This window comes from Podarcis muralis, chromosome 3, assembly GCF_964188315.1.
Source record: "Podarcis muralis chromosome 3, rPodMur119.hap1.1, whole genome shotgun sequence".
Classification (NCBI taxonomy): Eukaryota; Metazoa; Chordata; class Lepidosauria; order Squamata; family Lacertidae; genus Podarcis; species Podarcis muralis.
The window spans coordinates 42287846-42309660 of NC_135657.1; the positions used below are offsets into that span (position 1 = coordinate 42287846).

Here is a 21815-nt window from a genome sequence, read left to right on the forward strand (position 1 = left end):
ACTTATAATTTAAACAAATCATATCAGACAAATTATAGCAAAGCATGGAAAACAATAAATGTGGGCATATGACGCTGGAGCAAAATGAAACTTTCTGTTATGGAAGTAAACTAAAATGACACTTGTTCCAAAAGTATTAATTTCAAACATTACCAGTTTGGCTCCCACCAGACCATATGTCCAAATGGCAAACAAAACTTCATAAATTCATATTTCAATCACACATATCACACATTCAAATAACCTTTGCTGTATCTTCACCCAACGATTGATTACAATGCATGTCAACTCAGCAACATGACAGACCTAATGTCTGGCAGTAAGGGAACTCAATGGAGCACATTAGAGAACTTGGAAATAGATGCTGCCCGTATAAAAGTAAGAACTTAAAAAATAATAATTCTGCTCTTTACACTGACTTACAAATCCATTTATACTCAACTTTCAAGATTTGGACAAAATGAGAATAGGTTCTGGCCTCTCACCCCATTATTCCATTACACTTCTACTTGGTTTTCAAAAATAAATATAGAGCCTATAATTATAGATACTGTATGTGGAAATAAAACAACTGTATTATTTGAAATGTTTTTACAAAGATGGACAACTGCTTGCCACTAATGAGATGCAAATTCAATTGGGAAATATTCAGATACCATGGCTACCAGTTAAGGGCCTTTAAAACAAATTCCCAGGTTAAAAACGAAGCCACAAGACAATTGTCAACATATTAAAAAAATAATAGTGGAAGAAAATATAACAAAAGGACTAATATCATCTTTGTATAAATCTATTATAGAAGTTTGATATTGTCTTCAGCAAAAGGTGTGGGAACTGAATTGAGATTTAGAAATTGAAGAGGAGGCATGGAATAGACTGTGGACAAAAGTGCCATGCAAATTCATAGCAGCAACCACAGAAAAAGTTCCTAAATTTTTGCACAGCTGGTACTTAACACCTAATGTTCAGAGTTATTCTTTAAAACATTAGTACAATACCGTCTGTGAACTGACTAAGTATCAAATTTGCTTAGGCTTACAGAGCAATCCTTACAGAGCAATCCTAAAATTCTGAGCAAGGAATAGACTGGAGAGGAAGGCCTGCTGCTGGGAGCCTTCTTGTCCCACAGGACACCATCACTGCTATTGCTCTGCCACCAGCTGCCCTGATTCCATTCAGGATTGAATGGAGGAAGTATTGGATTGGTAGGATCCGAAGCCCTCCCATTCCTCCAACACTCCCTCTTTTACTTTACTTACACTGTTCAACTGAAGGAAATAAGAGAAAAATTGACTGTGATGGGTGGGAAAAAAGAAAAAGGCAACCTTCCCCATTCCACCTTGTTTGGTGTGTGTGTAGCAGAACTTAGGAAGTGGAAATTTATCCACTACAGACTCTTCCTCCTCCCTGGCAGCCTTTCTTTCCACCCCATCTGCCTAGTAGTTAATAGTATTATAAGTTGAGGGTGCCAAATGCCTGACTTCAGTAAATGGGGATGTCAAACCTGTTTGGCTTAAGATGTGTGTTAGACTCATGTATTAGGCCAGTCCCAGTGAGTATTTAAGCTTCGTGCTAGACTTAATTACAATGGTTACACTTCAGGTTACAGACTCCGCTAACCCAGAAATAGTACCTCGGGTTAAGAACTTTGCTTCAGGATGAGAACAGAAATCGTGCTCTGGCGGCACGGCAGCAGCAGGAGGCCCCATTAGCTAAAGTGGTGCTTCAGGTTAAGAACAGTTTCAGGTTAAGAACGAACCTTCGGAATGAATTAAGTACTTAACCCGAGGTACCACTTTATTTAATTAAGCGAAGTGTAAAAGTTAATTAACTTTTGATGTGTTGTCTTAGAGATAAACCACAGGTGTGACACAGAGGATGAAAGGACAAATCACATTTGCAAGTGTGTGTTTCCTCCTTCAACTGAGGGTTTAGTTCTAAAGACAGTAACAGTACAGTGGTACCTCGGGTTACATACGCTTCAGGTTACAGACTCCGCTAACCCAGAAATAGTACCTCGGGTTAAGAACTTTGCTTCAGGATGAGAACAGAAATCGTGCTCCGGCGGCGCGGCAGCAGCAGGAGGCCCCATTAGCTAAAGTGGTGCTTCAGGTTAAGAACAGTTTCAGGTTAAGAACGAACCTTCGGAATGAATTAAGTACTTAACCCGAGGTACCACTTTATTTAATTAAGCGAAGTGTAAAAGTTAATTAACTTTTGATGTGTTGTCTTAGAGATAAACCACAGGTGTGACACAGAGGATGAAAGGACAAATCACATTTGCAAGTGTGTGTTTCCTCCTTCAACTGAGGGTTTAGTTCTAAAGACAGTAACAGTACAGTGGTACCTCGGGTTACATACGCTTCAGGTTACAGACTCCGCTAACCCATAAATAGTACCTCGGGTTAAGAACTTTGCTTCAGGATGAGAATAGAAATCGTGCTCCAGCAGCGCGGAGGCAGCAGGAGGCCCCATTAGCTAAAGTTCAGGTTAAGAACAGTGTCAGGTTAAGAACGGACCTCCGGAACGAATTAAGTACTTAACCCGAGGTACCACTGTATTTAGGGAAGTTAGAGTTCAGAATGGCAGTTAGGAGTTAAGAAACAGAGTTACTAAGCAGTGGCTGGAGAGAGAGAGTCAAAAAGCAGGATGCTGATGTCTGTTTTGAATCCAGTGCTGTGGCTTTGGGAGAAGCCAGAGCCCCTTGGAATGTAATACTTGAGATCCCTCCATTGGAATTAGGTTGTATATATGTGCAAATAAACCACATATCATAAAGACATCACAATCTCTGTTGTGCCTCATTGCCCCAAAGGGAAAGCATGCCTGCAATCCCTGGAATCTCACACTGCTTGGATATTGGGGTAGTGTGTAAAAATACTTTAAAAATACTTCAGCTTTAATTCACCATATCTTCTTTGACTTTGCTCACTCCTACATATCAAAGCGTGAGAAAAAGATACACCTGAAGCCAGAGGCATTTAACATATCTTTAGTATTTCAACAGTAATACAGCATTTTGCATGTTTGGCAATATTACTATCATTATTGGTTATTGGTTGTTAGCCGCCCTGAGCCCGGTCTTGGCTGGGGAGGGCGGGGTATAAATAAAAATTTATTATTATTATTATTACTAAATGTTTATCACCAACAGGGACAAATCAACACAGCTCATTAATACATACTGTTCTGGTTGGTCCCAGGGCAGATATTTCATGGATTAGTGAATAGGAACAGTGGAATATGAAGAAGTAATTTAGGAGAGATCAGAGAGGTGAGGCTAGAGTTGTTCAGAGAAGACTTTGATAAAGAACAGGAATGTGTGGAAGAGGTAGAAAGAAGAGAAACTCTGGTGGATTAAAGTAAAAAAAAAAAAATGCAGTTAATCCTGAAAACTGAAGCAGCATAAATCCTGAACACATAGTCAAAGCTAGTATATAAGCAGTGAAATGTATGGAGGCCTAACCACACCCTCTGCTGGTTATTGCAGGTATTCCTGTATTCTTAGAGACTGATTTACTACTGTTATTTGTACAGGGCTGGGTTCAGAATTCCTGTGAGCAAAACGCATAGGATGCTTTTGTCAGAGGAAGGGTGATTTGGAAGGTTGGCACCCTCTCCCAAACATTGTGGGATGCGGGTTGCAGGCAGTGGCAGCTGGTAACATTTTGACTTGGTAGGGTTACAGTGTTTAACCTTGCTGTCTTAATCACAATAGGGCTTGTGAAGTACTTACTTAGAAAAGTATGCCTTTACACATGTGCAAAATCACTGGCAGAGGAAGAAGGCGGGGGAGCGCACTGCCCCTGACAGTGCAATCCCGGTGGGGTGCCATTGTGGCTGCCTCTCTGCCTGCGCTAGGTACCATGCTCCCAGGACGTGTGCCAGCCATGCCCCCACTTGCTCTCTGGCCTCCGGTGCTGGAGCATGAAGCTCTGCCACTGTGCAGAATGCTATTGTCTCTCCCTTTCTTGAAAAGGTTATTCTTTGTACAACTATGGACAGAGAAAGAGCTTCCAAGTAAGAGGGCCCAGGTTTGATTTTAGAACAAGAATGACTCACATTGCATCCTTCCTTCTACACACCCGAAAGAAATCTAAATGATTTTTTAATGAAAATAACTTCACAGCAAAACCAAATTATGGAAACGATGGGAGGATGCAATGTGAAATAGCTACTTGTCTTTCTAGTTGCTCATCTTATTTCAAGTTCCATGGCCTTTGTCCACTGACACCCTTTGAAAATTTATTTTGAATACGACTGAGGATTCTAAAAAAATTGGATGATGCTCAGCAACCAAACGATTATGAGAAACAGTCCTAGGTGCCAGCACCGAAGAGGCAAACTGGAACAATTTATGGGCCAAAATCCCTTTAAGATCAGTGTTAATTCACAAAAGGGAGAATTATTTTAAGTTAATTTATACATGACATTTGCACCTTTAAGATACAGTTGCATAGACGACACACCTACCAATGTGCTGGAGAGAAAGTAAGGCAGTTGGTACGCCTTTCCATAGGTGGCAGTCATGTGAACTTGTGCAGACATTATGGGAAAGACTATTTGTGGAAATAAGTGATTACAAATCAGCATGTACAATGCAATCCAAGCATGGATTTATTAAAAATATTTAAAGATGATCAGTTCAATTTACTTCATAAGCAACTCATCATTTTTCTCCTGGTGGCAGCACAGTTACTCATAGCACAAAACTGGAAAGGACTTGAACCCTACATATCACATGATGGTGACAGAATGTATAGATTATTGCTGTAGATGAAAAATAGACAAAAAGGGTGCATGCCTTGAACAACACACCCGATGCAGATGATTTTATTGAAATACGGTGCCCCTTTATAAATATTTGATTGAACACTTGGAAGACTGGCACCCACCAGGTTTATGGTAAAATCTGACATATTACTACTCTTCTGTTCTGGGGGGGGGGGGGGACTGGAAAAAACTTAATGTTTGGTTCATATTTTGTTGCAAATCAATAAAAATATTTTATATACGTAAAGAATGACATCATACCTCTTATTTAGAAATTAAGCCATACACACGACAAACGTTTGAATTCATGTATTGTTTACACTTACACATTCGTTGCCAAAAAGCTTTAAAACCTTAAAAATGTGAGGAACAGTTACATGCAGTTTTGCTCCCCCGCAATCAGGTGAACTATTTATTGTACAAACTACTTTCCCCCCTCTAAATTCACAGCCAATAGACAAACAAATGATTGTTGTGGGCTTCCTACAGACATCTGGTTGGCCCCTATGAGAACAGAATGCTGAGTTAGATGGGCCTTCAGTCTGATCCAGCAGGGTTCTTAGACAGTTCTGAACAGGGCAGGCAATGAGATAAGGAAAACACAAACAGCATTCTTCTTTTTTCTGGGACATTGTGGCAAATGAATTCGGACATATGCGTCTTTGAAATTCTATACCACAAGAATACTGACCCTAGATTGGACTGGAGATGGGACAGTGACTTTGTAAATTAAAGTCACTAGGTGGCACTATGGCATTGTTTTCACTTAGTGTGCAGAGTGTGTGTGTCTAAGGCTGATAGTACCATGTGACTGTATTCCTCCGACCCTCTCAGGAGTTCTGCTTTTTAAAATACAATGAGGTATGTCCTCTTATGCAACTAGGAAAAGGTTGTACAAAGGTTCCCATCATATGGGAGAAAATTAGGTAAGGCAAAATTCTGTTGGGGGGGAAATAGATATGCTGATACCGGCAGTGAGAACATGAGGGAATAAAGCACTCTGCTATTTTGCAATTACATTAATAAATTAAATAGTTTGAGAACAAATGTTATGCATTCATTTTTCACTGAAGATACTTGCATGCTGCTTTTGAAGCAAACCTCACATTGTTACTTAACATTGTTTAAAAAAGCCACTACCATTTGAGGTGTTTGGAGAAGAAGAAGTCTTCACTCAGCGGCAAGACTCCTCCAAAGTTGTGGGTAGTGGTTGTTTTTCTTTTACACAAGGTACTCCAGTTCCTTCATCTTGGATTGAACACATTGATGTTATTTTTAAGCAGTTTCTCCTAACATCTTTTGTTCGCTTTTAAATAGATGTAAGTTGTTTGCATAAGCGAACCTTCTCAATAATAATAATGATAGATAAGAATAATAATGGTATCTGGGGTTAATTTATAGATTAGCCAAAAATAATCTGGTCTGAAAACTGACAGAATGAAATACAGTGGAGAAAAATGTAGAAGTTTTGCATTTAGGCAAAATATAATTATGAAAACTTGAATGTAGACTTCTAGAATGGAGTGCATGTGAAAAGGATCTTGGAATGGTAATCAATCACAAGCTGAACATAATAGCAATGTGATGTTGGCTGAAAAAAAGGATAATGGGATCTTAGACTGTATTAATAGAAACATTGTTTCCAAGTAAATGAGAGGTAATAATTATACTTTGTTCTGCATGAGTCAGAATACATCTATGTCCAGTACTGGGCATCATAGTTAAGAGGGATATATTTTATTTTATTTTATTTTATTATTTTATTTATTAAATGTATATATCACCCTTCACCCAAAGATCACAAGATAAAAATACAGGATAAAAGCACAAATAAATAGAACAAAAGCAAAACAAAAACACACACACCCCAAACACATTTAAAAGGCTGCAGAATATTAAACAGCCAAGGGCCTGGTTGATGAGGAATGGTTTCACCTGGTGCCTATATATATATTGAATTGATTGAAATTGAAATACTTTACTGTCACTTGTACAACTTGTATACAGTGAGATTACATGAGCACCCCCCACTCAGCTCTCTTAGTCTTAATTCCCCTCGTTTACTGACGCACACCCACCAAACCCGAAAGTCAGTTGCCCTGTTGTTATCTTTTCATTCAGCAGCCTAACAGCCCACAGATAGAAGCTCTTCTTTACCCTGTTGGTGTGACTAATCATGCTTCTATATCTTCTGCCTGTGGGCAGGAGATCAAGAAAGTGCCGGCCAGGGTGTGAAGGCCCCAAAAATTTTTCCCTGGGGAGAGCATTCCACAAACAGGGAGTCACTGCAGAAAAAGCCCATTCTCATGTTGCCATCCTCTGGACCTCTCGTGGAGGAGGCACACAAAGGGCCTCAGATGATCATTGCAGAGCCCGGGTTGGTTTATATGAAAGGTACTATGGTCCTGAGATGTTTAAGACCATGGATGGGGAACCTGTGACCCTCCAGATCTTGCTGGACTACAACTTCCATCATCCCTGACAATTGGGCCATGGTGGCTGGGCCTTATGGGAGTTTGAGTAAAACAACGTTTGGAGGGCCATAGGTTCTCCATTCCTGACAGAGACAAATCTGAACAGACTCAGAGGAGGGCAACACAGTTTGCCAGTGGTGTGGGGGGAAAAGGCCTATGAGGGAAGGTTGAAAGGAGCCAATACATTTAACCTGAAGAAGAGGGGGGGGGAACATGGGAGTACTCCTTAGATACAGGAAGGATTGTCAGATAGAAGAAAACAATCTAGTACTGGACTAGATTAACCAGGGCTAGTTTAGATCTTAAATTTCCAGGTGGGCTTAATTTATAGGAAGGTGCATTTCCAAATGCAATCCTATGCACATTTACTTGGTTTTAAAACATCTAGTTGAAATCAGTGGTTCTTAGTTCCAAGAAGGTATTCACAGGGTTGGCTGTAGGTTGGCCTTACACAAGGATGATAGTACACTAAATTACACTAAGATAATTCCCTAAGTAGACTGCTCATGACAAAGTGTTTAATTTATAGGTGCCTGCACAACATACCCCATGTTCCTGTTTTCAGATGAAGTAGACATACATCTTATTGTACATAGAATGTAGTTTATGTTGCAAATCACAGGTCTATAATTATACATTATAATCCAGGTCTTATAAATGGTAAGGTTTGTTCTTGGCTACTGCTTGTGTTTCATTTCGAGAGAAACAAACCCTGATCCTGAGTTTAAACATAATGACAAGCCAGACTATAGCCAATTTCCTTGCTGGTGTGGCCCCTGCAAGAACAGCAGAGGCGTGGAGTGCCTGCTATTGAGGAGTGGGCACTGGCACAATAAACTATAGTTTATTGTCACTATGGTTTAATGAGACGTGCAAACCAGGCCAATCAGTAAAGGCTTCAGTCAAAACACTGGGCAAACCGAGAAAACATTTGTGTGGTTTTGTATTTCCCATTTCCAGGCAGTAATGCTCCTTATTATTTTTAGCTTATCGATTGTAAGCTTTGCAAAGTGTATGCCTGGGGGGGGGGGAGGGGGGAATACTGGAACAGAAAATTTAAAGCATATGGTGGAACAATTATTATTATTTCCATAGCACTAGTTTTCTCTTGTAACACTCCCTTTGCAATTTCAGCTGAACTCCACCCATATTATCAGAGTTGCATCTTAAACAAAAGTTGAAGTAGTACTATCTGCTGCAGTTCAACTTTTGTATTTACATGTTTTCATAGAATAAAATAATAATAATTCTCACAAACTGCAGCATATTGGAAAACATGACAAAATATGATCTTCCGGATTAGATAAATAGATTAATTAGAACAAAACCACAACTTTCTTCTTAAGTGATTGTATGGAAAATCTTTGTTGCACTCCAATAGGAGCAGGGAATGGGCTGAAGCATATGCAGAACCGGGCTAGGAATGGCAGAGAAATCACACAATTCCATAGAATTAAGTAGTTAAAAACAACTTAACTTTCATTTTTAAAGAGTAAGTGCTTGGGTCTGAGAGTTCCCCACTGCAGAGTGCTAGGGGGTGGAGGAAGGGAAGGAACATGAAGATGAACAAAAAATCATTCACAGAGTTATCCCAAAATAAATTTAATTCGCCTTTAATTCACCTAGCAATTATGGTATCAAATCTCATGGGTAGTTCAGTGAACCTTGTTCAACTGAGCAAGTTCATTCCAAGGCCTGGTTGTAGGTCTGCTTGTAATTCCTTATAAGTCACTGTAAAATAACAGAGTTACTAAAATGCTTTTTGAGAACAACGGCAAGTAGTTATCCAGAACACATTATTAAGGTCCACATCCTTTATTAATAACAGCACTCAAAAGACTCAATGCATTTTCTCAGGGACACTTTATTTTTGTTCGTTATATTTAGAAATCACAAGCTTGGTTGATGCTTTCAAATAGTAATTTCCTCCCATGTTATTAGTAGCTAAGGTTTGATTTATCACATCTATTATTGACTTTGATTTGCCTTGACTTTACACAGTAGCAGAAGTTAAATTGCTATGTTTTCTTATTCTTACGAGTGTAACAGCCCTTTTATTGGATGTTCAATAGTATGTGAGCTAGCTAGACTAACAAAATTCAACTTGATACCCAATTTGGCTTTAGGATTTTCACTTGCGTTTTACTGAAAAAAGCTTAAGGCATTCCCATTGTTGGCAGTAACTGATTGCACATCCACTGAGGCACAATCACACACATGTACAATATACTGTATAAAGATTAGCAAGCTGGGAGGCAGTGATTGGACGAAATGTGCCTTATTAAAGTAGAAGCAATTAGAATTTTCTTTTAAACAAATGTAGCTTAATATTCAGCCAATTGTTTTTATATATAAATTTATAAAAGTTCCACATCCTATGTATTATAGTATAATTTGGAACAATCTAATTGTATTGTCCTAGCTTTCTGCTCTCTCACACTTAGTTTTATTTACAAGACCCAGCCATTCACAACTAGGAGGAAACAACCATAAGAAATTGGTATAGCTCAAGGCCTTTTGCATACATGAATTACAATGAAAGAGAAAAACAGTTTCCTACCTTCTAGTTCCTCTCAATTCCACAGCAATTTGGAGATGCGCTTTTCATTTAGAGCGGTTTCAACATGGAGGTTGAGACCCAACATAGCTTTATACAAGAGCCTTCTCTTTCAAATTGGTCACATTTGCATAAAATGTTTGCAGAATCAGAGCCTGAGATACTATGGAGAGCAACTTCAGCGTATTTTAAAGGCCAGGTAGAGCAAATTGTGTTACGCAGCCAACCATCTGAAAGGTCACCACACAGCATGTGAACTATCATACCAAACAAGAATTAGTACCAACGTTTTACTGATGTTTTAATTTCTTATATGAACCAACTGGAATATCTAGCTACAGGTCAGGATCACATGATCAGCAGAGAGATGAAGCAGCACATGCAACATGGTCAAAAAATTGAGACTGCTTCCATACAGTGCTAATAAATGAGATCAACCATAAGACGGCTCTAAACCCAGCTCAGGACACCTGCCTATTCTGTTTGCCCTCTACTTCAAACAAGGGCAGTATGGGTGCTGTGGCCTGGGCTCTGTGGCTGCAGAGTATGTCAGTTTAAGGTGGTATAACGATAGGATTGCCATAGTAAAAATTCAAAAATATACAGAGTCTGGTGGAGCAGGGGGTTACAAAATAAAGGAGATCAGTTCTGTTCTATGGTACTGCTGTGATCTAAAATCAAACAACTATATATATTTTTTAAAGGGGCATCTGGCAACCCTAGTGCAAAGTGAGATATTTTAAAATCTGCGTTGTATTTCTCTTTTAAATGTGCAATAAAAATAATTTTAACATTACTTCTGCCAAAATGAACCTAAGTACAAGGCTTCTTGATGGCATACTTAAAAAAAAAAATATTCAAGTTATCATTCTCAATGTTTTTGGTGATCAGGAGCACAAACATTTAAAACAGAGGTGAAACTCATGGTTGCTTTAAACATTAATATCCAACAGAACATCAAACTGAAAATTACAAAACCCCAAAATATATAGTAACTACATAATTATAGACACAACATTATAGCTACAGAAGGCATGCTCATCAACAATCCATCATAAAATTACAAAATAAAATAATAAGAAAATTCCTTTACAGATCAAGCTAACTTAATAAGAGCAGACAAAAGTGATGTACTGAACCAGCCAGTAATCAGGTTTAAAATTCATGCCTCCCTTTTAGAAGGTTCAAGCACTGCTAGAGTGGAACACAAAAGGCCTTTGGAGTGCACATGGAAAACTGTGTTTAGACATAACAAAGGTCCCCCCCCCATTAGACCACAAAACATGTAAAATTGCTAACTACCCCACTGTAAGATTTGCTCTGTCAGCACACAAATCTTCAGGGCCAAGAAATCCAAATATAGTAGTTGGGAGGGGGAACAAGTGTGCTTCTGAATCCTTAGTTTCAAAAGCTGTTTCCTCTCCACCAAAAAGACTTCCTATACCCTGGAGAACTGCAAGAGCAATCCCTGGTGGTGCGTTGTGAGAAACTGTAGCCAGGGTGGGGGTGGGGGGTAGAAAGGACAATGCTAATGTGGAAAGATCTGTGCACAGGCAGCTAAGGAGCTCTTTGGATCCTAACCATGGGCTGGAGTATACCAACAGCTATGCCAGCATAACTCTACAACTAACTGCTTTGCCAACATTGCAGGCTGGCCAGCCAATGGAACTAAATGGGATTGGTGCACCAGAGGTCAAAATGCAAAAGAGTCTTCTCCAAGAAGGGTTGGGAAGAAAGAGGAGATCCAATCCAAAAGACATACCCAGACTGCTAATTAAACAGGTGTGCCAGGTGTGCACTCTCTCTCTCTCTCTCTCTCTCTCTCATCACATAGATAGAGACAGGGGAGAAAAAATTAACATAACACCAGCCACTTAGCAGGGAGGGGACATCCCTAGAAGAAGCACTACCAGTGTAGTTAACATGTCGTTCTTCTGAAGGAAAAGTGTGATATAAAAACGAATCTTTTTCTTACCAATTCACATTAAGATGAATATCCTTTCAAATGCCCCAAAGCCTTCCCTTGTGAAGTTTAACATTCAGAACATCGTTTTCACGATTTAACTTTCACTGCCATTGCACGTTTGTTTTCTGCACAGCTAAGGCCTTAATATTGGTACACTCTGCATCATACACCACTAGCATATTCTGCACACACCTTTAGTGCACTATGCACTAGAGCCCTGGAAACTGGTTTCTGAAGATTGGATAAGGTTGTGAACAGAAAGGCTCCTTCCTTTTAGAAGTGGGATCCAGCAGAGGATGCCCATGAAGGAAGGGGTGGTGGTGATTTTCGCCAATTCCCTCTTTTGTCTTCTGCCCCCAAAGCTACTTCCCACCCTGTTTCAGAGGATTCCACAACACTCTGGACAGGTTTTCAGGGGACAAAGAAGACTGCGAGGGGGAGAGAGATTAGCAAAAATTGCCTTCCCACCCGCTTCCTCCAATACGAGCATAACTGTTGACTGAGAGCTTCAATCAAGCCCTTAATTTCATTATCAACTAACAGATTATACCATTAATTTAAAAAATAGACATTATATTCCAGTTTTACAGTACAAATGTATATTTATACCAGTTGCTAGAATGGGGGTTTCCCACGGCCATCTGGTTGGCCACCAGGAGAACAGGATGCTAGACTAGATGGGCCGCTGGCCTAATCCAGCAGGCTGATTATTATATAAGCAATTTCTTCTTGGTAGGGAGAGAATTGTGGATTTTATCCAACTTTTCTCTAGTCTCACATATCATTATCAGAAAGCTTAAGAAATGCAGATTAGAAGGAATCAGCATGCAGTGGATATTTAAAAAGAAAAAATTACCGACACTGAATAAGAACCAAGTTCCAAACAGATTTCGGCAGGTGTCAGTCATGAGTCCTGTGTTTGTTGTCGTTTTCAGTTATGGAATTAACAAAATTTTCAGCTAAAAGGAAAACTAAGAATGTACTGTCACCACAAGATAGACTGAAGCTCATCTTTTTCATGGGTGAGAGAATATATATCAGATACTCAACTTTTAAGCTGATATGCAAGCATTTTTCAGAGCTTTCTTAATTATTTTTCCCCTTTTCCTTCATAATTTGGTCAAGGAGAAATCAGTTGCTTTATTAAAGCTAAGCCAGTTTTGAAACTGAGGCTTATTTTGCTCACTACAAAGAAGAAACCATATTTGCCACTGAGCATAGACTCAGTGGGGAAGTGTAGCTGATAATGGCCCCCTGGACATGATACTGGTGTATGCAAAAGTGTTGTTTTCATTCTTAGATGTACACTTAAAACGTAATAGTTGTATATCTAAAAAAGAAATTTCTGACATAGCCCTTTACAAGGGATGCAGACGGTACCATTTATTGGCCGTAAAAATTATTTAAAATGCCATTTTTTATTGTTGTGGCAAACGTTCTCTAAAAGTCCACTTTTAAGGAATCTACAACTAAAAAGCTGTATATGAAGCAATGGAGGCATCCACTCATTACAGCTGCTACAATCTGAAATGCAAGACAAATTAATTAACAACTAGGCTGAGGGCTCTGATTTCTGCTGCACCACTTCAATAAAATTACAAAACTCACTAGGACAATTAAAAATCAGGACAAACAGTAATTAAACCCAAATAAGGTACGTTTCCATAAAATATGGACTTATTGCATGATAGTTGAAGACAACATCTTTGCATGATCAGCCAGAAAGACAATATAGTCCTGCTCTAAGTTTACATGGATTGCATACAATTATGTGGGGACTGGAAACTGTAGGGTAGGTGATAAAACTTTTTCTCTTCTTCATTTCCTAAGGTTGGTGGATCGCTGTTGAAAGCATCACACAAAGGTAACAGTAGGGCAGTTTATCAGTCCATCATGCTGCCTCATGATATAGCAGCATGAATTCCACTTATGCACCCCTGATTACAGGAAAGTATCTCCTGAGCAGAGGTACTTCCTATGTCCTATGTCATTCACTGTACCTCTTCTGAAGGTGCCATGGTACAAGCAGCTTGAAATATTTTTCTCTCTTCAACAATTGTCAGTGAGCTGTCAGCAATTTCTTCTATGTGAAGGATAGCCAGTGCTTAAGTTCCTCTACACCCTGCACTATTCGGGTATAATAAAAGTCCATATTGGCGGCAAAGTCAGTACATACAGGAGATTCTGTGTCACCAAGCGTGCAGTACAGCGCAGTTCCTCCAACACTAAGGAAGACAGTTGCTACGCACAATAAGATCAGCAGAACACAGGAGCCACCTCCAACTTCCTCTGTAAAGATAAGATACATAACACACAGCTGATGAAATCGCAGGCAACCAAACTACTTTCGGACTTACAAGATAAAGATGCATGGCTTTATCACTTGTTTCTACAAGACCCTCTACCCCCTCCGTTTACCATCCAGCCTGATGATGAGTTCTGGAGGACTCAAAAGCACCTTGTGACACGTGGGTTGGTGTAACAAAGGCATTGCCTTACTGTGGGTCAACATGGCTTTGTGTGAAATGGAAACTGCGTGAAACTCTGCATGAAATGCAATGTCTGTACTGTGTATGTTGTCCCCCCCCCCCCCCGATAAAAATATAGAAACAAAATTGGAAGAGAACAATTTATAATAATCTATGCCATGAGTAGCTAAAATGTAGGGCAATGCCTAACATCACTGAATACAGTGTAAGTTTTTTAGTTCTACAGAATTGTTCATCAAGCTAGATTGTAAACACAGCAACTATGGGGTGGAGAGAGAAGAGAGGGACAAAAATATTTTGGCTAAGGCTGAAGCCATGGAATCTGTATCTGGTACCAGTCTTACGATGGAATGGGGAAGGAGGCAGCAGACATTCAAAAGCTTGCTATATAGGGCTATGCAGGTATCAGTTTGCACCAGTGCCTTTTGTGAACGAGAAGCATAACATGGCTAATTTTCCATCTCTGAAAACACAAGAACTAGTCTGTGTCCATCCTTAAGCAGGAGACATGACGATCCCTTGACTTCAAGGGATAAACAAAAGCAGCGTACCTTGGTCAAATGTGTCTTCCATTTCTAGGAATCTTACTCTTCTTTTAGACTCTCTCCGCTGGATCTGAGCATCACTGTCATCTCTCTTCTTTAATATTGACACAAGTCCCTCCGCAGGAACAGTCTAACAGGAAAGATAAAATAGGTGCTTTTAATGACAGACTATTAAGTGACTGGACTGCCTTGCACATCACAATATAGTAAACTATGGTTTACTGCTGGCTCCCAGAGAAGAGTTCATACTTATTTGCTCCTCCTTGGTCCTTTTAAGAACAGCAACTTGTCTGATTAAGGAATCTCCTCCTTACCTATGACCAATAGGCAAGTTTTTGTCCTATGGTCACTAATCATGATTAATGAGGAGACCTGAACCTTGGTTTAGCTCAGGGGCAGACTTTGGTAATCTTTCATAATATGGTGCCCTGTAAAGTCCCAAATCTGGCGCCCCCAATTGATCTTCTCAATTATTTATCTTTTCAATTTTGCACCCCTTCAGCTCAGTTCCCTATGCAGGAGAACTGCCTGTACCACCCTAAATTTGGTGCTGCTTAGCTGTACACTGAGCTGTGCTAAAGGGGAGGAGCAAAGCACATGTGAATTTCTCTCTAGGAGTTGGCACGTTTGTGTGGTCCTGGTAAACTGTGGTTTGGCTTCCCCTTGATGTGCAAATTAGGCCACTATGTTTGGCTTTATATACAGTGGTACATTGAGTTACAAACACCTTGGGTTACAAACACTTCGGGTTACAGACTCCACTAATCCAGAAGTAGTACTTTGGGTTAAGAACTTTACCTCAGGATGAGAACGGAAATCACGCGGCGGCAGCAGGAGGCCCCATTAGCTAAAGTGGTACCTCAGGTTAAGAACGGTTTCAAGTTAAGAACGGACCTCCCGAACGAATTAAGTTCGTAACCAGAGGTAACACTGTATTTCATTGGCTACATAATTGCACCAATATATTCCAATAATTATGCAGCATTATATAATTTATATTACTAAACTATGACATTTGCTTCTAAACTTTGCTATTGTTGGGAGCTTATAATTAACATGGATTATTTTGCAAGGCTTTCCCCCCTAAATCACCATAAACTGTAAGGGTAGTGCTATACTGTGATTACAATGTAACATACAGTCTGAATAGACATATTTTTTCTTTATGATATTTATTTATTTATTTATGATGAAAAATATTTATGATTTTTCTTAGCTGAAAAGTTGCCTTTATTCAATTTGATTACAATCTCTTTATATATTTAAAGGGGTTTCCTTCTCTTACACATACAGTTAAGACACTCAGCTCAGCATACATCTCTATGCAATTTTAGCATCAGGAGGGCATAGGTTCCTGATTTAAGGGATCTTGTACTTACTACAGCTCTCAAATCACAATGTAACTCTCTGCTGTCTGGAAAATGACCACATGAGTATTACAATTCCTTACTGGAAAATGCTAACAACATCACTTCTCATGAATGATGCAATCACATCTGCCCCTACCACACTGTGACTAACACCAAAACTCATTATGCAAAGAAATGGCTGACAGAAGAGTCAAAAGTGACTAGTCTCATGATAAAGTGTGAAGACAACCCTTCTCAGTTTCCACCCACAAAGCAAATCTTCAGATTTTGCAGTGAGACTTGAGATGGACTCACTGCCTTGGGAGTGCTCAAAAGCTTCCTGACACTTTATTTTGAGACTACATAGTTGGTGAGAGTCATTCCCTGCTATGATGGTGTATCATCCAGCAATAAAAGGAGAATAGTGAGGCAGACTGAGGAAAGAGCGAGACCAGTGAAAAACGTAAGGGCCCACTTTCAGCTGGTTGTGTGGATAAATTCAGTCAAAGTTTGATTCTTCTGTGACGCATACAGGCTACTGCTGCACAGGTTGGAAGCTATTTCGCCACACAAGTGCCCCCTTGCTCAGATGCTGGGAATGTAACAGAGCATTAGAATGGGCGCAATCTTGAAAGCAAAATGCACAATTACAAAGCACATTTTTATAACGTCTCTAATGCATACTTCTGGTATTAATAGTTTTAGTTCTATCTGAAAAGAGAAAATCAATAAGCTGAACTTCTAAAAGCACAAGTACGCAGAGTAGAGATGTTAGTAGCTTGTCTCTGAAGAGGGAGAAGTTATTTGTGCTATTTTGGCAAAACCATTAATAATACTTTATGAATTATTCAACATTCAAGGCCGCTGCTGCGCACATACTACTGCTATTATAATTTTATGTGGTCAGGCTAGAAACAAAACATTGATCGTTGTTTTTTTGATTGTATTATATAATAATATAAACCCTAACAGGAAGATTGCGACCTTGAGTCTTAGCTGTTGATATGGAGGCAACTGGCAATATTAAAGGCTTCATAATATGTTGCATATTCCAAGCAACTTGGAACATGGATCATTTATCTGAAAATAAACTTTCAGCTCCTAGTAGTTTGCTATTACCCTGCCTTGACTTTGCAACTGCATTGTGCAATGCATGAGCACGGATACAATAAACAACCATAACTTATATAAATAATGAAGGCTTTGTATATAAATAATGCAATCTTGTACTTGCTAACTTGGAGTAAGCCTCCATGGACATATATATCTTGCAGACTGTTTTAATGTATGGACATGCTTTTGGTTTTCCCCACACCAATTGTTTCACACAAAGATTTGCTTTCTGAACATTACATGTGGACAATAATCTATTTTCCGTAGATTAGCTGAGTGGGGTGTCATTGTCCATCACGTTATTCTTATCCTGATACAGCACATTTCAATGCTTCATGCTGAACACGCATGCAGATCAAGCATGAGGGTGGGTCAAAGGTCAAATTATGTGTTAAAATGTCAACAGAATCTTTACTGACATTACTTTTAATGCTATAGTCAAGAAAATTCCCCTGTTTTTATGAACTAAACAAAGCAAAGATCAAATTCTAAAAACAATGAATACTGAACAGCTGATCACTCATAGGCTTCAACCAATTATTCTTATCAGCTTTTGAGGGTCCTTGGCTAAGACTCCCTCAGTGGGGTCCCATCTCTAAATGGGCCTACCCAGTTGCTGTACCCAAATCACATCACTGCCTGTAAAAAGAGAGCAAGGCAAGTGGAGGTTTCTCCTGATCTTTGCTCTTGTCACTGCTGACATGCTTGGAGAGAGCAGGTGAACAGGCTGCAAAAACGAGACGAAGGCTTTGGGGGTCATGTGAAACTAGGCGGGTGCCCAACTACGCCAACTCCAGTCCTGATGCTTGTAAATCTGATCAGAATAAAACAGGAAACCTAATAAAACTACTGGATTGCTTTTGCTTCCCCTGCAAATGCATAGCAAATGCATTACAGTGTCTTACATAGTACAAGATATAGCCCTGCTCCAACACCACACCCTTGCTTTTCTTTGATTTATGTATCTCTGAAACACATGCCTCCAGTTGACACAGCCTAGGGAACAAACTCCCTCTAGAGAGAGCCAATATTACTCCATATTTGGCCTGGAGAGATTGCTATTGAATGATGCAAGGTACTCTCTGTCCCCTCTTCAGAGACCAAAGTCTGCCTGCAAAGAAATCAGAGCCCAGAGAACAGCAAACCTAAGTTAGGAATTACATAATGTTTCCCATAAGAACACTGTATCATCAGCTTTTGCCTTCTTACAGTAAACATAAGATGAGGGGAAGTAGGAACGAACGGCATTCAAATGGTACTTAGAAATGCAAAAAATAAATAAACATGGGGTGCGTGGCTCACTATGTTTACGGATACTGAAGTTTAGCAAGTGTAACATAAAAGATGGATTTCCTCTTAGTATTTAGAAATATAGAAGTTGATGTAATTTTGGAGCAGATTTTTGCTGTATACAATACTCCCTTGAGACATGGTAAAAAATGAGAGAAGATAATAAATGTATCCAATTGTAATCCTTACCCATAAACTAGGTATTAAGACTGAAGGTTTATAAGAAGGATGTTTAAAATATTGCTAATAAACTTCAAAAACAAACACTCTGTTCAAACACATCTCTTTGCTGTGCTGTTCCAGTTAACAAACTGTGTCACTGCTACTGGCCGAAAATGTAAATGACAGTCTACTGAAGACAAGTTTGTTTATTCTGCTTCTGATAGTTAGCCTTAGGGATCAATCTTGCCTTCAAAAGAGTTTTGAGGGGGGGAGGCAGAACTAAACAGAGGGCTCTCTTCCTTCAACCTTTTACAGAGCAGTGCATAATGGATGGCCTTTGGTGAACAATATTCTAGATGATTCATTTAGTATGCCCAGAAGTACACTGTGACCTCAAACATGTCAGTCAGCTATAAAAGTATGGTGTGTTCTGTCTTAATCTCTGACTTCTGATGCTGGCACTATGTGCTTTGGAACAGCAGTAAAAAGGATAAGCCATTATATCCTCAGGCCTTTCATTTACCAACGGTACCTAAATCAATCAGAATAGCTTAAAAGTCCTTTGCTAAGTCATTCTGCCCATTTTCTTGCTGCTCAACTTAAAACAGCAATGGTAGAACCAAGTATATTCTCACAAAGAGAATAAAATACACTCACGATTGTTCATCAGCCTGCCATGACTAGAATAACTGAAATGTTTTTGTTAACCAAAAGGTTTGAAATATTCAAGTATTTTTTTACAAATGCACCAGAGAGCTTTTTTCATTCTGCATCCCCTCCTCATGATTACTTTTGCTACTGTTTGGCCTCTTAAGATGCATAAGTTTATTTATTTTATCCTCTTATTTTTCATAAAGAAAATTTTACTAACCTAAAACTTAATCAATAAACTTGGAAAGGAAAAATAAACAACACATCCTCCTAAACATGGCTTCTTTTCAGGAATTTTTTAAAAACTTTTTTCATGCTAAAGAACACAAATAATATAAACCACGAATAGTGCCAACAATGTTGGAAGTTATTTTTGCCAGTGTTTACCTCTGCAATCTCTATTCGTTTTGCAAGTTCATCAAGTGAAGAAAAGCTTTCATCCAGTGAATAACCTTCCGATGAACTATAAAGTGCTTGTTCAGGAGGCATATGTGGAAGAATTTCGGAGTCCCCTTGGCTTGCTAGGCATATAAGGGACTCCTCTCTGTCTGTTATGCAACCATTTAAAAACCGATCAAAGAGGTCTTCTGGTTCTTCATTTTCACCTTCCTCTTCCAGTACTGCTGTTTCCTCCTGTATCCCTTCATATGGAACACTGTCCAGTTCAGGCACGTTACCTTCAGCCTGCACATCCCCGGTAATGTCTGATGTTCTGCCCTGCACAGATTTCCTATCACTTCCATAAGCTGTCTGTTGCTGGTGCTTGTTTAATACGTTGCTCCCCAACTGAGTACTGGAAATCACAATAGAGCCAGCTGACCTGAGTAAGTTTTGTTCAGACTGAACAGTTTCATCTGAGGAAATTAGATCAGGAGGCATATAATCGGCATCTGTCAAAACCAATGTGTCTACCATTGGCTCACTAGAGCACTCTGCTGCAGGCTCCTCAGCAGCTGCTTCTATTTTTGCTACATCCTCAGAGAACTGCTCTTCTCTTGGCTGCAGACCGTCATCTTCACTAGCATCCTTTGTAGATAAACAGCCTGGCTGAGGCGTCCCCAGTGTCTCTGTGGGCTGGGTGGCTGGCTCCAGGGTTGATTCATCATTGCAGCGCTCCTCCTCCATGTGGTGCTTCCCCACAGAGAGTCGAAGACTTGCCTTCTCTTCAAGCCTATGACGCTTTTCGGGTTGGAAGCTCTCACTCTCTTTGCGATTGTTCTCTTTCTTTGGTTCAGCGCCAGGCCAAATCTGAGTATCTAATGCAACAGGGAAAGAGTTCAAGCATTTAGAAGTGATTCAATACTTCACCACTGTAGGAAGAAGAAGAAGAAAAATCAGCAACCTGATAGCACTACCCGTTAATGTTTTGACTGAATTCCTGTCTGGCAGCAATCGCTCTGCTCCACTAATTTTCATGTGTAAAATACAAATCATAGTTAAAGTGAAGCAGCTAACTTGTTTTCTATTGACTTTTAGAGCACTTAAGACACCTCTACATACCCTGCTGAACAAGGGTGTGATTAGTTACATATATGCAAGTTTTCCTTTGGCTTTGGCACTAAGTGGCTTGATTTCACTTAAGTATTTTATACAGAAATTACAAATTGCTTTAAACATTTTAAAGGAAAGGGAAACTGTGATGAATATTGGTTGCTAAAAATATAATGGTAGCTTCAGTAACTATAATTAAAAAGGTACAAACCATACTGTTTACTCAAATTTTTAAAAACCTTCATATGAAAGATTTAAAAATCTCCATGATGTTTACTGTTGCAGCCCTATGCATCACTAAGTATGCATAGGTACCATTAAAAAATTATATTTAACTATGCAATGGGTTGTTATTGGGCAGAGTAAAGGTTGGGGGGGGGGAGGGAGGAAGATTTCTTGGCAGAGAAGCCACTGATTCCTAAGCCCTGCCAGCTTGCAGGAGGGAGCTGCTTGTTCTTTCCCCACTTGCTGCTATTGACAGATGTTTCCTAATTTCTCTTCTATTGACTCTAAACAAATTAACTATGCCAGCTCTATGGTTAGTTATTTGGTTTAGGTATGTGTGTCAATGGAATGGGAGGCATCTTCTGGTCTACCCAACATGTCTCTTTTCACTCCTTACTGCCATCAGCAGTGAATGAGAAATGGCAGAGGCACTTTCTGCTACAACTAGGCCATCAGTCATAGGATGGCTCCCTTAAAGTTTACTTTGACAGAGTGGATGGGGATGATCCTAAGTGATAACAGTATCTCATGTTTTGAACCAATGCTTGCAGTGCTCCTGATGTAGTACATCACACCAGGATACCTGTGTAGCATCGACGGATACAGAACAAGGATGAGATGATGGAGATACATGCCATCCAAGGGGTCTATAAACAGCTCAGAATCCTAGTCATTGATGCAAACTGTCTCACATGGTTATTTTAAATACTTTTTAAAAATAAAAAACAAC

General features: G+C 39.5%; 1 protein-coding gene across 5 annotated transcripts in view; it reads right to left on the reverse strand.

The window, feature by feature from the left end:
• Positions 1 to 9091: 9091 nt before the first annotated feature.
• Positions 9092 to 21815, reverse strand: part of CNST (consortin, connexin sorting protein) — a 42184-nt gene continuing 29460 nt past the window's right edge. For all 5 annotated transcript variants that reach the window (XM_028724167.2, XM_028724163.2, XM_028724166.2 and 2 more), the window contains 3 exons: positions 19757 to 20625; positions 14811 to 14934; positions 9092 to 14059 (listed from right to left, as the gene is read on the reverse strand). In XM_028724167.2, coding sequence (XP_028580000.2) covers positions 13854 to 14059; positions 14811 to 14934; positions 19757 to 20625 — 1199 coding nt within the window. In that variant the 3' untranslated portion in view covers positions 9092 to 13853. The remainder of the gene's footprint in view (positions 14060 to 14810; positions 14935 to 19756; positions 20626 to 21815) is intronic.